We start from the raw sequence: 18,488 nt of genomic DNA, 5'->3' as shown, positions 1-18,488 counted from the left end.
AAAAGAACTAACAGCCCTGGCTGGTTTGGCTCAGTGGTTGGAGCATCGGCCTGCAGACCAGAGTCCCAGGCTTGGTTCCACTAGGGGCACATACAAAAAAATAAAAAGAACTAACACTTATTTTCAAACTATTTCAAAAAATTCAAGAGGAGGGAAGATTCTCAAGCTCACTTTAGGAGACCAGCATTATCCTAGTTCTAAAACCAAATAAAAACACTACAAAGAAAGAAAATTATAGGCCAATATACCTGATGAGCACAATATTAGCAAAAAAAAATTCAGCAATACATTAAAAATACCACAGACCACGATCAAGTGTGATTTATTCCTGGGATGCAAGGTTGGAACAATATCACAAATCAATTTGGTTCAGTTAACTTCATATACCACATAAATAAAGCGAAGGATAAAAGTCATATAATCATCAGCCCTGGCTGGGTCAGTTGGTTGGAGCAACAGCCTGTACACCAAAAGGTTGTGGGCTTGATTCCTGGGCAGGGCACATACCTAGGTTGCAAGTTCAATCCTCAGTTGGGGCATGTACGGGAGGCAACCAATCGATGTTTCTCTATCACATTTATGTTTTTTTCTCTCTCTCAAATCAATTAAAAAAGTATCTTGGGGTGAGGATTAAAAAAAAGTCCTATGATCATATCAATAGATGCAGAAAATGCATTTGACAAAATCCAGCACCCATTTATGACAAAAACTCTTAGCAAAGTGGGGATAAAGGGAACATACCTCAAGGTAATAAAGGCCATGTATGCCCAAACCACAGCCCACATCATACTCAATGGGAAAAAACTAAAAGCTTTTCTCTAAAGATCAGGAAGCAGACAGAGATGTCTGCTTTCACCACCTTTTACTCAACATAGTACTGGAAGTCCTAGCCACTGCAATCAAACAAGAAGAAATAAAAGGCATCCAAGTTGGAAAGGAAGAAGTAAAATTTCCATTATTTGCAGATGACATGTATTGAGAACCCTAAAAATTGCACCAAAAAACAACTAGAACTGATCAATGAATTCAGTAAAGTAGTATATAAAGGAAATAAAATGGAGAACTACCTCTTGGAGTGGTCACTGAAGGCCTTACTAGTAGTAGGCAGAGGATGTGCACATAAAAATAGCTCCATTAAATGGATCTCCCATAATTTACTGAACCATTTTTCTTTTTTTAAAAAAGTATTGATTTTAGAGAGAGATTTTGAAACATCCATTTGTTGTTTCCCTCATCCATGCACTCATTGGTTGATTCTTCTATGTGCCCTGACTGAGGATGGAGCCCTCCAACAATGGCGTTATGTCCACGATGCTCTAACCAACTGAACACCTAGCCAGGGACTTAACCATTTTCCTTTAGTGTTAGGTTTTTAGATTGCTTTCACATTTGCCAGTATACTAATAATACTGTTAGAAACAACTCTGTTTGCATGTTTATTTCCAAGGAATAGTTTCCTAGAAATGTAATTACTGGATAGAAACAGAGTTTCTATACACACTGCCAAGTTGCTTTCAAGAGAGAATTCCAATACATTCTCCCATGAATAAACCGAATACTGCTGGGAGAGGTAGGAGTGGAAAAAGTAACTCGAAAAAAGGCACCTTTGCGCTCAGCCAAAGGAAAAGCTAAAGGTAATGAGCAGACCTGGGTTCACTAGAGAGGGGCGGCAGGGCGATGACTAAGGACAGCACTTGCTTGGGAACAGGAAAACTCATTTCTGCCACCCTGTGACCTTCACCGGTTATAGCTCCTCCTTCAGCCTTAGTTTTCTGAAACTCCGTAGAATCGCCTCAGGTTTTATGTTTTCCATCATCTTCATACCAAACATTCTTTAGCCCCTCCAAATTCCAGACAGTAGCTTTAGAACTGGTGAAGACGGGAGTGGGCTGAATCAGCACCCTTTGCGAAATGCCAGCTAGTCACTCACAGGCACTTCCGGAGTCCGGAACAAAGGGTTTGAAGTCTCTGGAACTGCACTTCCGGATAACTAGAGCTGCGCACTGGAAGTTTGGGTCCGCCAGTCACACCGCATGACTCCATTGCCGCGACTGCGCATGCTTCCCGCAGTAGAGAGGCGGGGCGGGTCAGTGAATGGGGAGGGCCGAAACCCCGACTTGTCTCGCGGTCACTGGGCGGGAGTGAGCGCGCGAGGCGCGGGGCGGAGCCGAATGCCAGTGGGCGCTGCAGGTCTCCGCGGAGCGTCACTGTGTTCGCCGACTGAGGTCGTCTCCGCTTTGGTGGTCACCCCGGAACTGGCTGTGGCTCTTGGGAGCTATAAGGCGCTTGGGGCGGAGTTGTTCAGGGGGTGCAGCATCACCCCGCCTCTTCCTGCAGTAGCCATGGCGAAAGGCAGAGTCGCCGAAAGATCACAGACGAGGGCACTCCAGACAACCCCGCCGGGGGACCGGGCAGCCGGGACGCAGGGTCCCACAGCGCCGGGCAGCAGAGACCACCTCAAGGGTGAGTGGATCCAGGGACCAGAGCTGGGCCCGGCCAGAGGCGGGAGTGTGCCAGTAGGGGCTCTGGACGGGAAAAGACCCCAGCTGGGTTCTAGGGATTTGCTGGGGGTAAGGGGCCTGTACGCTCCCAGGGGCGGGAGCAGAAAGAATGGGGAACCTGGGCTTGGGCTGCTGCCCACCACAAAGTGGGGCACGTAGTAGGTGCGTCGTAAATGTTTTTGTGTTTTTTTAGTTGAATTCAGTTAAAAGATGGAATGGCACTGGCTTGTTGACGCTAGGGAGATTGTAAGGTTGATAATACAGAAGCTAGACAGAGCTGTAAGGAACTTTAGCATTCGTTGCTTTATTTTTGCAGATGAAGACACTGAGATCCTGAGTTGATATATGACTTGCGAAAAATGACAAAGCCAGATTAGTAATGTAGTAGGTAAGAGCAAGGACATAACTGCGTACAGGTGTAACTTCCAGGTGGCAGGAACACTTGGGTTTGCGTCTCTGCTACTTATGACTTTGGACTTGTTATCTTTCGGAGCTTCGTGTCTTAACGGTACAGTGGGGATGATGATAAAATTAATAGTATCTACTTAGATTGGTACGTGGATTAAAGGAAGTAATTCATGTAAAGGATTTATTGTAATGCTTGGCTTGTATGAACTGAGGTCTAAATGTTAGTGATCTTTAAAGTTTTTTTTTCCCCCACTACACCCTGGCATTTCTCAGGGCTTTAAATATTATTTTAAGGGGGGGGGAGGTGTACCTAGAAATTACATAATTTGATCCCATCTTGGCATAGGGTTTTTCATTGCTTTTCAGCAGTTGAAATGATCAAGCTCTTTAGATGCTCTTAAAGCCCATTACCTTGAAGAGATAGATCCTAACAAATGGCCATTATGTTGTTGTCGGAAGCTTACTCACACTAGTTCTACCACCAGTGATGGGTAAGGTAAGGAGAGGGTCTTTTAAGAGAGTCTAACAACATTGTAACTATAGTCAACAATAAAGTATTATACACTTAAAAGTTATAAATATGAGGATATGTTTAACATTTCAGCTGAAATACTTTAGAATCAAACTTAAAATGTATTAAATGTATTAAAAGAGTTTCTAGCAGAAAATGGTATTTTATTTTAAAATAATTTAAAATGTCTTCAGTGGCCCTGCTGGTGTGGCTCAGTGGTTGAGCATCCACCCATACACCAAGAGGTCGCCAGTTTGATTCCTGGTCAGGGTACATGCCCAGGTTGTGGGCCTGATAGTGACAATAATCCAGGGGTTTCCTGGAAAAGTGTTTTCCAGGTAGGGCATCCCTAAAGATTGTCATTTGGTTTGTGATAGAAGTCTATTGATTTATTACTTTTTTTTTTTTAACCTAATGCTCTTCAGAAAATAATACCTTGAAATCTCCAAAGTGTTTTTAAATTGCTTATCTTATTTTATCATTTGAACAATACATTCAACACATTTTTATGATGCTGTCAAGTAACTTCTGTGGACTACAAATCTATAGGAAGATAGAGGGAGGAGATATGAAAGCATGCCTTCATGGACTAGTAGAGTTTGGATAAATAAGTTTTGGATAAGAGAAGGGAACCAGATTCTAGGCAGGGGAAATAGCTTGAAGGTTAATGTGAACCTTTTATGTGTATCAGTAAAGAGAGTAACTTGTCAGGAGTGAAGAAATTTTGTCGTCGGGTAAGTAGAAGGAGATAAGGTTGGCCATAGTGTGATAATATAGAAGGCTTTAAAATGCTAGGCAAAGGAAGTTTTTGGATCCTTCCTTTTTATTAATGATTCCTAGTTTTCTCTCTCTCTCTCTTTTTTTTTTAATCCTCATTCGAAGACATTTTTTGCATTTATCTTCAGATAGAGTGGAAGGGAGGAAGAGAGAGAGACACACATAGACTGGTTGCCACCCACACAACCCCAACCAGGGCCAGTGACAAACTGCAACCAAGGTACACGCCCTTAGCTGAACCGAACCTGGGACTCTCCGGTCGGTGGGCCGACGCTCTAACCGCTGAGCCAACCGGCCAGGGCTAGTTTTCTCTTTTTCTTGATTTCCTTTCTCTATCTCTGTCTCTCTCTAGTTAGTGTTAGGAATTCTCTGAACTTTGTGGTTAGGAAATTTCATGGACATTTTACCTGAGAGGGTTTGATTTACTTGCTGGTGGTAATCTGCTAGTAATAAATGGGATGTCATTTGTAACTACTTAGCCACCGATTTTTCAGGTTATAAAAAATAATTTTTGTTAATTGCAGGATCTGTTTACTAGCAAGTCATAGATGTCTCCCATATTGAGTTAAGAGAACACCTAAAACTGTTTTTTTTTTTTCAATGTAAAGTTATTACCCTTGTGAATGGTATGAAATCAGTTTGATCAGTAATGATGAGCCATTAAGAAAAGAAGAGCCCTGGCCTGTTTGACTCAGTGGTTAGAGCGTCGGCCCATGGACCAAAGGATCATGGGTTCTATTCCAGTCAAGGGCGCTTACCTCAGTTGCTATTCATCCTGGCCCTGGTTGGGGTCGTGCGAGAGGCAACCAATTGATGCATGTCTCTCTCATATCAATGTTTCTCTGTCTCTCCCTCTCTCTCCCTCTCCCCTTCTCCCCAGTCCTACTCTATCTGAAGATAAAATGGAAAAATATCCTCAGGTGAGGATTTAAAAAAAGAAGAGAAAATAGCAGAGCACTTTACATGTATTAGGGGATATTTTCTTTGAATTTTTTTTTCAGTTATATAGATTTTATGTGTACCAGATCATGATATAAAACACATTGCTTATTGTGGAGTGCAACCAAAAATGTTTGAAACTAACACTGTCTCGAAGTTGGTTTTGTTGCTTTTAGAAGACAATACTGTTAGAACTTGTAAAATAATCCCTCTCAGATGCTTATTCTAGATCCTGCCATGCTAATTTGTTTCAACAAATACTCTTTGAGGATCTGCTGTAAGTAAGATACTGGCTAAGAGGAAAAAGAAAGCTCTGATTACTGATAACTGGGAACTAAGGTTAGACTAAAATAGGCAACTAGCTGGGCATTAACTAAGGTATTATTAGCCTGATTTGTTGATGTCTGTCTCAACCCAAATATTAATGTATCAGGATTCTTTTTTTCTTTCTTTTTTTTTTTTTAAGAATGTGAAGGGTCTGGATTGAGTCAATTAGGAAGTGGATAGCTGCATGATCTTGGATATGTTCCTTAACCCTTCCTCGCTTTGACTATCTTATCTCTATTACTTTTTGTTGTTGTTGTTAATCCTCAACCTGAGTATTTTTTTCCACTGATTTTTAGATAGAGTGAAGGGGAGGGAGGGAGAGAGCAAAAGAGAGAAACATCGATATGTAAGAGACAGATTGATTGGCTGCTTCCTGCATGACCCTTGACCAGGACCAGGGATCTAACTTCCAACCCAGGTATGTTCCCTTGACTGGGATTCAAACCTGAGACCCTTTGGTCCAAGTGCTGACACTCTAACCGCTGAGCCAAACCGGCCAGGGCTGTCAGGATTATTTTGCTCATAATTAATAGAAACCACAATCGAAACCCTTGCTAAAATGAAGTTTATTGGTTCATAGAACTAAAAAGTCGAGAGATTAAGTGGGATTCACTGGCTTTGGTCTGGAACCAGTGGCTCAATGATATCATTAGGATTAGATTTCTTTCATGTCATGGTCTGTTTATTTGATGTCATCTTTACTTTAAGGTTGATTCCTCTTCAAGGTCCAGATAAGCTAAATGCTTCCTTGTTAATTTTGAGAATCGTTTTCTTAGCATTACCAATAAAGTTCTAGTTATTCACTCTGATTAGACTGTGTCAATCAGATGCTTATACCTGAACCTATCATTGTCATCAGGAGGTAAGGATGACCTGATTGGCTCAGCCTGATTCATGTCCTACACCTAGAAAAATGAGTAGAAATGAGGCTAAGTCAGTTTTCCAAAAAAATGTGGGCCTATATGATGGATAACTCATGATTTTCCTCTATTTGTGTTCAACCATCTTGGTGTAGGGATGAAGAAAGTGAACTTGTAACACTGATTTGGGGCTAGTTTAGATATAAGGAAAGGATAAGGATTCCAGTCAAAGGTGCTTCAGATGACACACCATTTAATCTAGGCTGGGTGGGTATGAAAGGAAGAAAAGTGAGGATTCCAACAGAAGGTAGAAAATGGAGTGAGTAAGCTTATGAAAGAATATAGATGATAAAAGAATGACTTATTGGGATTTAAAATGTCTATGGTGGAGCAGTCTCAGGTGATGTGAGAACTTAGTGTACCCCTGGAAGTGGTTGGCTAAAGTTGAATAGAAATGAAGGTTTAAAAATTTTGAGGCTGGGTGGATCATGCAAATGGATGATGAATCTTTTGAGATTATGAAGAAGGTTGCTATAAGCTTGGTCTCAGTCTTCAGTGAATAGGGGGTTAGATGATAGTGAGTGAGGGTTTATGGGTTGAATGGTAGCAGAGTTGAAGGGCATAAACCTTAGAGAATAAGCTTTTGTGCAAAATAGGTAGTACTATTTCTTCTACCTACAAACCTACTTTCTGTGTGTGTGTGTTGTTTTTGTTTTTTAATTTCTTTTTTCTCTGTTGACTTTAGAGAGGCAGGCAGGGAGAGGGAGAGAGAGAGAGAGATAGAAACATCTATGAGAAAGAACATCGATTAGCCGCCTCCTGCATGCTCCCCACTGGGGATTTGGCCCACAACCTGGGAATGTACCCTGACCGTGAATTAAACTGGCAACCTCTTGGTGAATGGGTCGATGCTCAACCACTGAGCCACACTGGCCAGGCTGTGTGTTTGTTTTTAATGTTTATTTTTTTGGATTTTATAGTTATTTTAACTGTTTAAATTTATATTCAATGATATTACTACTTTTTATTGATAATTTAAAAATTTGAAAGCCCTTGAAATAAAATTTGCTTCCAACAATACTACAGTAGAGTCTTGTGACCTTAAAAACTTGTTAGAGTCCCTGTAAAGTTATATTCTCAGGAGAGATAGGTCTTTGCTTCCTTCATGATGGGATCAGGTAGTTCTAACGGAATCTGAATATTGACAAGTAGTGGATTAGATGACCATTAAGAATCATTCCTAAGGTCTTAGAGACATAGGAAGATTTTGCTTTTCTTTTCTTTTATTTATCCTTACCTGAGGACATTTTTTCTCCTTTTATCTTCAGATAGAGCAGGAAGGAGAGAGGGAGGAAGAGAGAGAGAAACATCCATGTGAGAGACACACATCGACTGGCTGCCACCCATAGGACCCCAACCCGGGGCCGGGGACAAACTGCAACCAAGGTACGTGCCCTTAGCGGGAACTGAACCCAGAGACTCTCAGGTCCGCGCGCTGACACACTAACTGCTGAGCTAAACCGGCCAGGGCAGATTTTGCATTTCAAAAGGTTTTGATATGAAAGTAACAAGAGAAATAGGGAGTTACTACAGGGGAATTAAGTTTGTCAGGCTTTTTCAGGGTGGATATATACGTATTAGAAGTTAGAGAAAAGGTGTTGTAAGAGGGAAGAATTAAAGATACTGGGTGAATGGAGAAATAATTCTGAAAGCAAGCCTGGAAGGAAGTGTGCTGGCATTTAATGCAAAGGTAAGGGGAAAGGGACAAGGAAAGAGCAGATCTTGAGTTAGAGATTGGGAGCTCACTAAAGTGTGGAGGCAGTGTCATTGGTTGAGAGTAGAGGAAGGTAGAATTAAAAGCTTGAAGAGACTTGAAATAGCTCTTTTGGAGAGTGCTGTAAAAGGATTCTTGTTTGCCATTGATGATCTTAATTGAAGATAGAAAAACATGTGAACTTGTTCTAGGCCAAGGAAGCACAATGATCTGACTCTCTAACAGTACCTTTGGCCTGGGAGGGGGTTGGAAAAGCAGATAATGGGATGATTCAGATTGGGAATTAGTAGGATGGAAGATTTAGAGGTTAATGAATGTATAAAGTACTGGTGTGGGTAGCTCTAAATCCTAAATGACACGTGTCTAATGCAGCCAGAAGAAGGCACATTATAAATATGTATGCTACACATTTAGATGTAGAGTTATTCTTAGAACACATTCTTTGCCTTTTATCTGTTTAGAAGTAAACAAATTACATGCTAGTCTCTGGGTTTATTAGGATTATCCTCAAGAAGGATTGTTGAATCATAATAGCCAGCTCTCCCTATTTACCAGTTTTTGTAAAAGAGAGCTTCAAAATGGAATGTCACTTCATTTTATTGCATTCTTATCAGTGTATGTGTGTGTGTGTGTGTGTGTGTGTGTTATTGTTGAACACAGTGCTTGCAAAAGTTTGTCTAATTTTAGAAAGTGAAGAAAATAAACTTGGAGGTTAATTTTGTTCAAGTGTCTGTATATTTCATCATCCAACTGTAAGACATGGAGCAGTCAAAGGTATGTACTGAAAGGATCCTCAGAGTAGTTACTATTCTGTAGTCCAGTTAAATGTTGTCTTGACACCTTTCTCCCCTGTAACTCCTTACTTAGGGCTGGTGAATTCATAATGGGAAGAAAAATATTATAGTTTAATTTTAGGGCTAGCATGCTACATGTCTTATTTAACTTAAGAGAACTGTTGAAGTCTTCAAAATATGTTTAGCCCTGGCCAGGTGGCTCAGTTAGTTGGAGCATCATCCCATACACCAAAGGTTGTGGGTTCGATTCCTGGTCAGGGCACACACCTAGGTTGCATGTTTTATCCCTGGTTGGGACATGTATAGGAGGCAACCGATCGATGTTTCTCTCTCTCTTTCTCTCTTCCCCTTCCTCTCTCTCTCAAATCAATAAAACATATACTTGGGTGAGGAGTTTTAAAAATGTTTAGCTGCAGTACAGGTTAGAAAGCTGTAAATTATTTTCTTATCTTTTAATCTTCAACTGAATTTCTACCTGCTCTTTAAATCTTGCTTCCGTCACTCTAGCCAGTAATTTTGCTTTTTTATAAACTCAAGGGCCCTTTGTACCATTCCTTGGAGGTCTAGTTAGGGGATCTACACCTTGTACAGTAGAGACCCTAAAAGAAGTTCCAAGAAAGGGGAGAGAGTCAGCCATTTATTCTTAGAAGTAATTCAGTATCCACAAATATCTACAGGATGAAAAACAACAATAACGAAACCAAAGTTATTTATGGTTTTGAAGAGTAAAAGATACCCATGGTATTAAATTATGTGTATCAGTACTTTTTGAACTCTGGACCTGAATAGGGCCAATGAGATTAGCTTCTTTGGAGAGGGGATGGGCATGGGAACTGTGCTAGTTTCCAAGAAGGGAAGTAGAAAGTGAGGGCTGGGCAAATTAGTTCCAGGTAGATTTAAAAGTAGCATACCTTCCTGGCTGGTTTGGCTCAGCAGTTAGAGCGTTGGCCTGCAGTCCAGAGAGACCCGGGTTCGGTTCCCACTAAGGGCATGTACTTCAGTTGCAGTTTGTCCCCGGCCCTGGTTGGGTCGTGTGGGTGGCAGCCAGTCGATGTGTCCCTTTCACGTCGATGTTTCTCTCTCTCTCTTCCTTTCTCTCCCTCCTGCTCTGTCTGAATAAAAAATGGAAAAATGTCCTTGGTGAGGATAAAAAATTTTAAAAAATAATATAAAATAAAAGTAGCATACCTTGAATAAGTAGTAGGCCTCCAGAAAAATCATACAGACTATACACCTATGTTAACGGGTCCCCCCCCTTTTTTTTCTAATCCTCACCAAAGGACATTTTTCGATATTTTGTTCAGATAGAGTGGGAGGGAGAGAGAGAGAGAGAGAGAAACATCGACGTGAAAGGAACACATTGAGTGGTTGCCACCCACATGACCCAACCAGGGCCGGGGACAAACTGCAACCAAGGTACGTGCCCTTAGCGGGAACCGAACCTGGGTCTCTCTGGACCGCAGGCCAACGCTCTAGCCGCTGAGCCAAACCGGCCAGGACTTTTCCCCCCCTTTTAAAGAAAGAGAAAGGAAGGAGAGAGAGAAACATCAACGTGAGAGAGAAACATGGATCTGTTGTCTCTCCTACCTGCCTCAACCAGAGATTGTGAACCCACAAACTGGGTATGTGCCTTGACTGGAAATCGAACCTTCAGTCATTCTGGTGTAGGGGATGACACTCCAACCATCCGAGCCACCCAGCCAGGGTAACATATCTTTGCTTTTATGTCAACCCATACAAAATTATGCCAAAATATTATATGTGTATATATATATTTACATATTATATATTCCTTTTCTAGCAGAGTACCTTTTTTTTATTTAATGAAGTAGGAAAAGAATCATTTTAGCCTTGTGAGAACAGTTTGTGTTTAAATATGGTTTTCTGGTTGAATTGGTTTTAGCACACACTTGGTATTTTTATAACTTTTGGCTGATTACTCTTTCCTTTGGTTTTCTTTTTAGGGTGAGTAAATATTTATTAAGAGTCCTCACGATACGCATTGAGTTAGATATCATAATTAGGGCAAAAATGTAGTGGACAATTTGGCATTTGTGTTATAAGAGTCTGCAGAGATCTTTTTATATTTGACCCACCTCAGATGTTTAAAGTCTATTTAATTCACTGTGCTGCCAAAAAGCATGTATACAAATACATCAATGGATTAATGAACTAGAGTATTAAAAGGCAGCCCTGGCCGGTTTGGCCCAGCGGTTAGAGCGTCAGCCTGCGGTCCAGAGAGACCCAGGTTCGGTTCCCGCTAAGGGCATGTACCTCGGTTGCAGTTTGTCCCCTGCCCTGGTCGGTTGTGTGGGTGGCAGCCACTCGATGTGTTCCTTTCACATCGATGTTTCTCTCTCTCTCTCTGTTCCTCTCTCTCCCTCCCACTCTACCTGAACAAAAAATGGAAAAATGTCCTCGGGTGAGGATTAAAAAAAAAAAAAAAAAAAGGCAGACATGCCGTTTTGACCAGTGGCTCAGTTGGTTGGAGTGTCTTCCAGTACACCGAAAGGTTACAGGTTCGATTCCCAGTCAGGGCACATACCTAGGTTGCAGGTTCTGCCTATTTAGGGTGTGTGTGGGAGGCAACACATTGATGTTTCTCTGTAACATCTCCCTCCCCTCCTTCTCTCCCTTCCTCTCTCTCTAAAATCATTTTAAGAAATCATATCCTCAGTGAGGATTCAAAAAAAATAGAGGCAGGCATGCCTGGTTTATTTCATTGAAGGTGTCTTTTGTATTATTTTATGATCCCATTTCTCTGCAATAAATTTTAGAAGTATGATATGAGCATATAAGTTTCTTTTTTTAAAAAATATGTTTTTATTGATTTTTTAGAGAGAGAGCGAGAGAAACATCCATTGGCTTTCTACTACATGACCCTGCCCTCACTCCCCAGCTGGGGATTGAGCCTGAAACCCTGGCATGTGCCCTGACCAGGACTTCTCAGTCCATGTGACTGTACTCCATCCACTGAGCCACACTGGCCAGGCATGTTTCTATTTGTGACTTGGTTTTTGAAGTAAAGTCCTTTTTGAGATTAAAATGAAACATAGCAAAGTTAAAATGATAGGGACTAGTTGAGAGGTTAGGCTGATTTGTGATATGTTTAGATTATAGAAAATTGGAAAAAAACATTTCTAACCTTAGTGTTCCTATACTAGAACTCAGTAAACCTAGTATTGTCTTTTAGGAACCCTGGTTTAATGAATAGGTAAGAATAACATATTTAGTATATTAAAGCACTAACTTAAGCAGTTGGTGTTTCAGCAGAAATTATAAGTTGACTGTAAATGGATAGTAAAATGCCTTGGAGATATACTTAACACTAATTGGTTGCTTGGGATTTTTTTCTTTTTTTTTTTTTTTAATCCTCACCCTAGGACATTTTTCCATTTTTTGTACAGATAGAGTGGGAGGGAGAGAGAGGAAGAGAGAGAGAGAAACATCGACGTGAAAGGGACACATCGAGTGGCTGCCACCCGCACAACCAACCAGGGCCGGGGACAAACTGCAACCGAGGTACATGCCCTTAGCGGGAACCGAACCCGGGTCTCTCCGGACCGCAGGTGGACGCTCTAACCGCTGAGCCAAACCGGCCAGGGCTTTCTTTTTTTTTTTTTTTTATCCTCACCCGAGGACATTTTTCCACTTTTTGTTCAGGTAGAGTGGGAGGGAGAGAGAGGAACAGAGAGAGAGAGAGAGAAACATCGATGTGAAAGGGACACATCGAGTGGCTGCCACCCGCACAACCGACCAGGGCCGGGGACAAACTGCAACCGAGGTACATGCCCTTAGCGGGAACCGAACCCGGTCTCTCCGGACCGCAGATGGACGCTCTAACCGCTGAGCCAAACCGGCCAGGGCTTTCTTTTTTTTTTTTTTTTTTTTTAGTAGATAGTGCAACCTCCTTTGGACCTCTGTTTACTTAACTTTAAAATAGATAGGGTGGCCCTGGCCATTTTGGATTAGTGGTTAGAGTGTCAGCTGGCATACCAGTGAGTTGGGGGTTCAATTCCAGTCAAGGGCATGTACCTCAGTTGCGGCTCCTTGTGGTTGTGGTTTGTTCCTGGCCCTCTTGGGTTGTGCAGGAGGCAACCAATCGATGTGGTTCTATCACATCAATGTTTCCCTCTGTCTCTCTCCCTCCCTCCCTCCCACTCTATCTGATAATAAGTGAAAAATATCCTTGGGTGAGGAATAAAATAAAAATAGGGTGAGCTAGATTATTGCTTCTTAAACTTTAATGTGAATGTAAATCACCTGGGTATTTTATTAAAATATAGGTTCTGATTTAGTGTCTGGGATGCTGGCCTGAGGATCTGCATTTCTAACAAGCTCACTGATGATACTGATTCTTACAGTTCACAGAGCATGCTTTGAGTAGGAAGGGGCTAGATGATTTCTCTATGTTCAACATAGAATTTAGCAAAATCTTACTAATTCGGTTGTAACATCTAAAACTGTAATAATGAGACAAAAGATAACATGAGCCCTGGCCGATTTGACTCAGCAGTTAGAGTGTTGCCCACCAACCAGAGGGTCGCAGGTTCAATTTCTGATCAAGGGCATGTACTGGGTTGCAGGTTCAATCCCCAGCACCAGTCCCAGCGTGTGCAGGAGGAAACCAATTGATGTGTCTCTTTCACTTCAGTGTTTCTTTTTGTCTCCCTCCTTCTCCCTTCCTTTTCCCTCCTCTCTCTCCCTCCCTCTCCTTCCCTCCTTCCCACTGTCCCTTGCACTCTCTCTAAAAATCAATGGAAAAAATATCCTCAGGTAAAGATTAACAACAATAACAAAAAAGATAACATGAAAAACTTAAAGCTTTTGGGTTAAAAAGGAACAGTAATCTGTTTGAACCAACACAAATAAAAAGGGAAGTTGTTCTAAGAATATGAGAGAATCTCACTAGTATTCATGAGCAAGAAATAATCTAGTCAGGCTTCAAGTGAAGTGGAAAGTTAGAAATCAAGTAGGTTAGCTATATTTCCCATTTCTGCGCTCTGGATTTCTGTCCCAACCTCCCCTCTTACATTTTCTGGTACATGTCTTTGGCTTGCTGTGTTATTGACTGTGGTCTACACTTTTTGACCATTCAGCCTCAAGACATTGACAATAATATCTATTTTTATTAGTTCAAATTCTCAGGAATGAATTATTTCTACTTGAATAAGATGTCCATCCTTGGGCAAGTTAGCCATCTGTTTGGGAGGGTGGAATATTGGAATCACATGGTAAGAATAGGGCCAATGAGATTAGCCTCTTTGGAGGAAGGATGGGCACAGGAAAGGTGCTAGTTTCCAAGAAGGAAGAGCCTTACTAGATCAGGCAATGACACCTGTCTGATATACCTTTATAAATGTTCATGAAGAATGATTTGCTAAATTTAATAGAGAACAAGCATGCTTAATAAAAGCATGTATAAAAGTTACATAGACAGTAGTTGGGTGGGGCATAGTGGTAGATCCATTCTCAGAGAACTGAAAATAATAAATCCTAATTATAGTATACATGTATTTTTTAAATCCCCTGAGTGTTATTAGTATATACATGGGATAATGGTAAATGTAGGCAACACACATCGAGTTGCCCATACCTTCCTCTTCCCCAGTGAGTACTAACTATTAAGCTGTCCTGGCACCCCACTATTGACTTCTTTCACTAAAAGCAGTCTGTTCATTCTGCTTGCTCTTTTCTGGATCTCATTTCATACTTTTATCTTGTATAAAATTTTAAAGATAACACTAAGATTACCTTGTAAGAAAATGCAAACAAATTCTCTTATTCTTAGAATCACAGACAGAGCAACCCAGAACATTTGAGGTTCAACTATATTCTGAAGCCCTTGGTGTAAAGAGAAAGTATAACATTCATCAGTTGGATTAGCACAGCGATTTTCAACTGGTGTGCCGCAAGAATTTTTAAAATGTGCAATTCAGGGGCACTGACCTCTTTTCCCTTAGATTGTTAAATAAAAAAATGAAAACAGCCAACACAATAGCCATCTGGTGTGAATGAATCAGAATTATATCTATTTTTTTGTCAATGCTGCAGATTTTTAGTAATTAGTTTATTTGTACCATTAGAAGGTTGAAATTTGCTGCATTGGGGAAACCTCTAGGTTCTTATGACAGTTGAAGTAATTGCTAGTTTACCTCCTTTTTCCTAAGAGGCCATTCTGTCTAGACTGTCAGCTCCCAATATAGATAATAAAATTGAAAGTCAGTGGTAGCACTTAGAGCAATACCTGTTTCCCCTCTTTGGTTTATTAACAAACCAATGCTACAAATTCTGGTGTTCTGATTTTCCATGCTTCTAAAATGGATATAGGCCAAAAAGTACTGTGTCTAATTTAATAAACGTCAAATATAGTACTTAAATTTTATTTTTTAAAATGTTTTTATTGATTTTTTAGAGAGAAAGGACGGGAAAGAGAAACATTGATGTGAGGGAGATACATTGATTGGCTGCCTCCTTCACATACCCTGATGGTAATCGAGCCTGAAACCCGGGCATGTGCTCTGACTGGGAATCAAACTGGAACCTCTCAGTCCGTGGCACAACGCTCAATTCACTGAGCCACACTGGCTGGGCTGTACTTAAATTTTAACGTTACAGCCCTGGCCAGTTTGGCTCAGCGGTTAGAGCGTTAGCCTGCTGTCCAGGGAGAGCCGAGTTTGGTTCCTGCTACGGGTGCATACCTCGGTTGCAGTTTTTCCTCAGCCCTGGTTGGTCGTGTGGGTGGCAGCCATTCGCTGTGTCCCCTTCACGTCGATGTTTCTCGCTCTCTTCTTCTCTCACCCTCCTACTCTATCTGAACAAAAAATGGAAAAATGTCCTCAGATGAGGATAAAAAATAAAATAAAATTTTAATGTTACAGTTTTTTGGGCAAAAGTGTGAACAGCTTTCTGGAAGGAAAGCCTTTAAGGAAATTATTAGCTGGCTTGACATAATGTGTTCCTTTATATTTATCTTAATTATAGCGTCTTTTTTGTTGTTTGTTTCAGAAAAAGCCTGTGCAGAAGCTGGATCAGCAAGAACGTCACTTCTTATATTGGTGTCCATTTTCTTATCTGCAGCTTTTGTAATGTTTTTGGTATACAAAAATTTTCCTCAGCTTAGTGAGTAAGTATGCTGAAAGAAACTAAAAATGTCTAGACATTTATAGAGATGAAAGTGGATTAAAAATTAAACTAATTTTAAGCAACAGAACTGTCATGGTGATTGTACATCAGTTCTCATGGCTTGTAACAAATTCATATTGATATTGATTGACACTGTTATTTATTTATTTATTTTATTTTTGTTCTTTTTTGTTGTTGTTGTTAATCCTCACCCAAGGATATTTTACCATTGATATTTAGAGAGAGTGGAAGGGAGAGAGAAAGGAAGAAACATTGATGTGAGAAAGACACGTTGATTGGTTGCCTCCCCTACAACCCTAACCGGGGCCGGGGATCAAACCTACAACCCAGGTTCATGCCCTTGACTGGGAATGGAACCAGAGACCCTTCCATCCATGGGCTGATACTCTATCCACTGAGCCAAGCCAGCCAGGGCTTGACCCTGTTATTTAAATACTTATTTCCAAATATGCCCCTTGAGTTTCTGTGCAAAGTTTTCCTAGCACTGCTCCTCTAAATAAGGCCTAATCTTTTAATGATCCTGCACATATATATGTTCTTACCCTCTCCTTCTCTTCTCCCTTCACTTTGCATACATATATACATATAAAACTAAGTTAAAATTTTGTGAAACAGGTGGTGGTTTCTGATATTTTCTAAACTATTTTATTTCATTTTTTAATGCTAGTAGACCAAGTAAATTTATTTTACAGTCCGTAATAGATACTGACCTGTGCCCAGCCAGTGTGGCTGAGTGAATTGAGAGTTCCGGGTTCAATTCCTGGTCAGGGCACATGCCTGGGTTTGGGGCTTGATCCCCACTAGGGGGCATGCAGGAGGCAGCTGATTAATGTTTCTCTCTCACAGTGCTGTTTCTCTCTCTCCCTTCCTCTGTCTCATAAAATAAAATAAATATTGATGTGCATTTTGAAAAATACTGATGATCTCTGCTTTTCCCTTTTCCATCACTTATTCTCTCTACCTTTCCTTGTGACCAGTTTTTGTCTTCTGTTCATCTCCTCACCCACTACATCTATGTCTCCTAGCACTTTCCCTCTTCCCTGTTTTATGGAAATAATATGGTCTTAATGGGTATTTTTCACAGTGAAATGGACCTATAAAAGACTACTGAAATGTAGTGAGACTTTCAGCCAGGGCCAACCTGATGTGGTAATGGATAGCAAAAGTGATTTCAAGGTATCAGGAAGTTACTATTTCCTCTAAGTTTCTTTCATTAACAATTTCTTATGCTTGAAAATTTGTAGTTAAACTTATTTATATTTTAATACTTTGATTTCTTACATCAGTGTAAATAAATGCCTTTGGGAAGATAGCAATGTTGCATTATGTTAATATCAGTATGATTGAATTTTAGGTTCTTTCTGGTTTTGATCAGAGAGTAGGAAATAGAAAACTATTTGAAAGGGAAATAATATAGAGTATAGATTAAAGTTGTCTTTGTTCTCAATCTGGTTTAAGAATTACATCACATGGCCCTGGCCGGTTTGGCTTAGCAGTTAGAGTGTCGGCCTGCGGTCCCGAGAGACCCGGGTTCAATTTCCGCTAAGGGCACGTACCTCGGTTGCAGTTTGTCCCCGGCCCTGGTTGGTCGTGCCTGTGGCAGCCACTCGATGTGTCCCTTTCACATTGATGTTTCTCTCTCTCTCTCCCTCTCTCTCCCTTCCACTCTATCTGAACAAAAAATGGAAAAATGTCCTCAGGAGAGGATTAAAAAGAATTACATCACATGTATATAGTAATGTGTTGTTATAAACCTGTTATAATTCTGCTTGTTTCTTTCTGTTTGTGTTGTGTTGTGTTGTGTGTGCGTGTGTGTTTGCATGCACATGCCAATAAAGAGCTGTTTCAGTTTTTATATTTATAATGAGAAAACCCATTTTAGTTTACGTGCTATTTTTATAGGACTTAGCATTCTATCATTGTTCTGCAAGGTCAGTTAAATTTTATCATGTAAACAAATGGGCACAATATACATTAAATGCAAAGGTGATTATTTGAGGCTTTTATAAGCAATAAATCATTCAATTCCAAACAAGAACCCAAATATAAAGTAAAATTAATAGAAAGGGGGAAAATGTTTTAAGCTTAAACATTTTTTTTTCTAATTATAGTTGACATACAATATTATATTAGTTTCAGGTGTACAGCATAGAAAATGTTTAAGTTTTCTGAACTCTGAGCTGGAATATTCCAGAAAAGGTATAAACTGTAAATTTAATAACGTTTTTAATTTCAGTTGTAATTGATTATTGACTTTAGCTTATCATGAGGATTACCCAAAATGATGTTAAATATGTTTTAAATATTGCTAACATTAGTGGTTTATTTCTTAAAATTTATAACAGTGTTGGAGCAAATGCTTTTACCCATCTAGTTTGGGTTACCTTGACCTTTCATATATAGAGAGTGCATGTCTGATTATATTATATTATTATTAAAGCATTAAAAATA

General features: G+C 40.3%; 1 protein-coding gene across 3 annotated transcripts in view; it reads left to right on the top strand.

Moving 5' to 3' along the window:
• The first annotated feature begins 2,159 nt into the window (after positions 1 to 2,159).
• The window catches only part of TMEM41B (transmembrane protein 41B), a 36,001-nt gene continuing 19,672 nt past the window's right edge, over positions 2,160 to 18,488 (top strand). For all 3 annotated transcript variants that reach the window (XR_004959303.1, XR_004959304.1, XM_036259484.1), the window contains exons 1-2: positions 2,160 to 2,463; positions 15,900 to 16,017. Coding sequence is in view for 1 of the 3 variants with exons in the window: in XM_036259484.1 (XP_036115377.1) it covers positions 2,172 to 2,463; positions 15,900 to 16,017 (410 nt within the window). In the remaining 2 variants the exon portion in view is untranslated. The remainder of the gene's footprint in view (positions 2,464 to 15,899; positions 16,018 to 18,488) is intronic.

Source organism: Molossus molossus, unplaced genomic scaffold, assembly GCF_014108415.1.
Source record: "Molossus molossus isolate mMolMol1 unplaced genomic scaffold, mMolMol1.p scaffold_m16_p_13, whole genome shotgun sequence".
NCBI lineage: Eukaryota > Metazoa > Chordata > Mammalia > Chiroptera > Molossidae > Molossus > Molossus molossus.
Note: the sequence above shows the minus strand (reverse complement) of the source record. Positions and strands in the feature narration are given on the sequence as shown.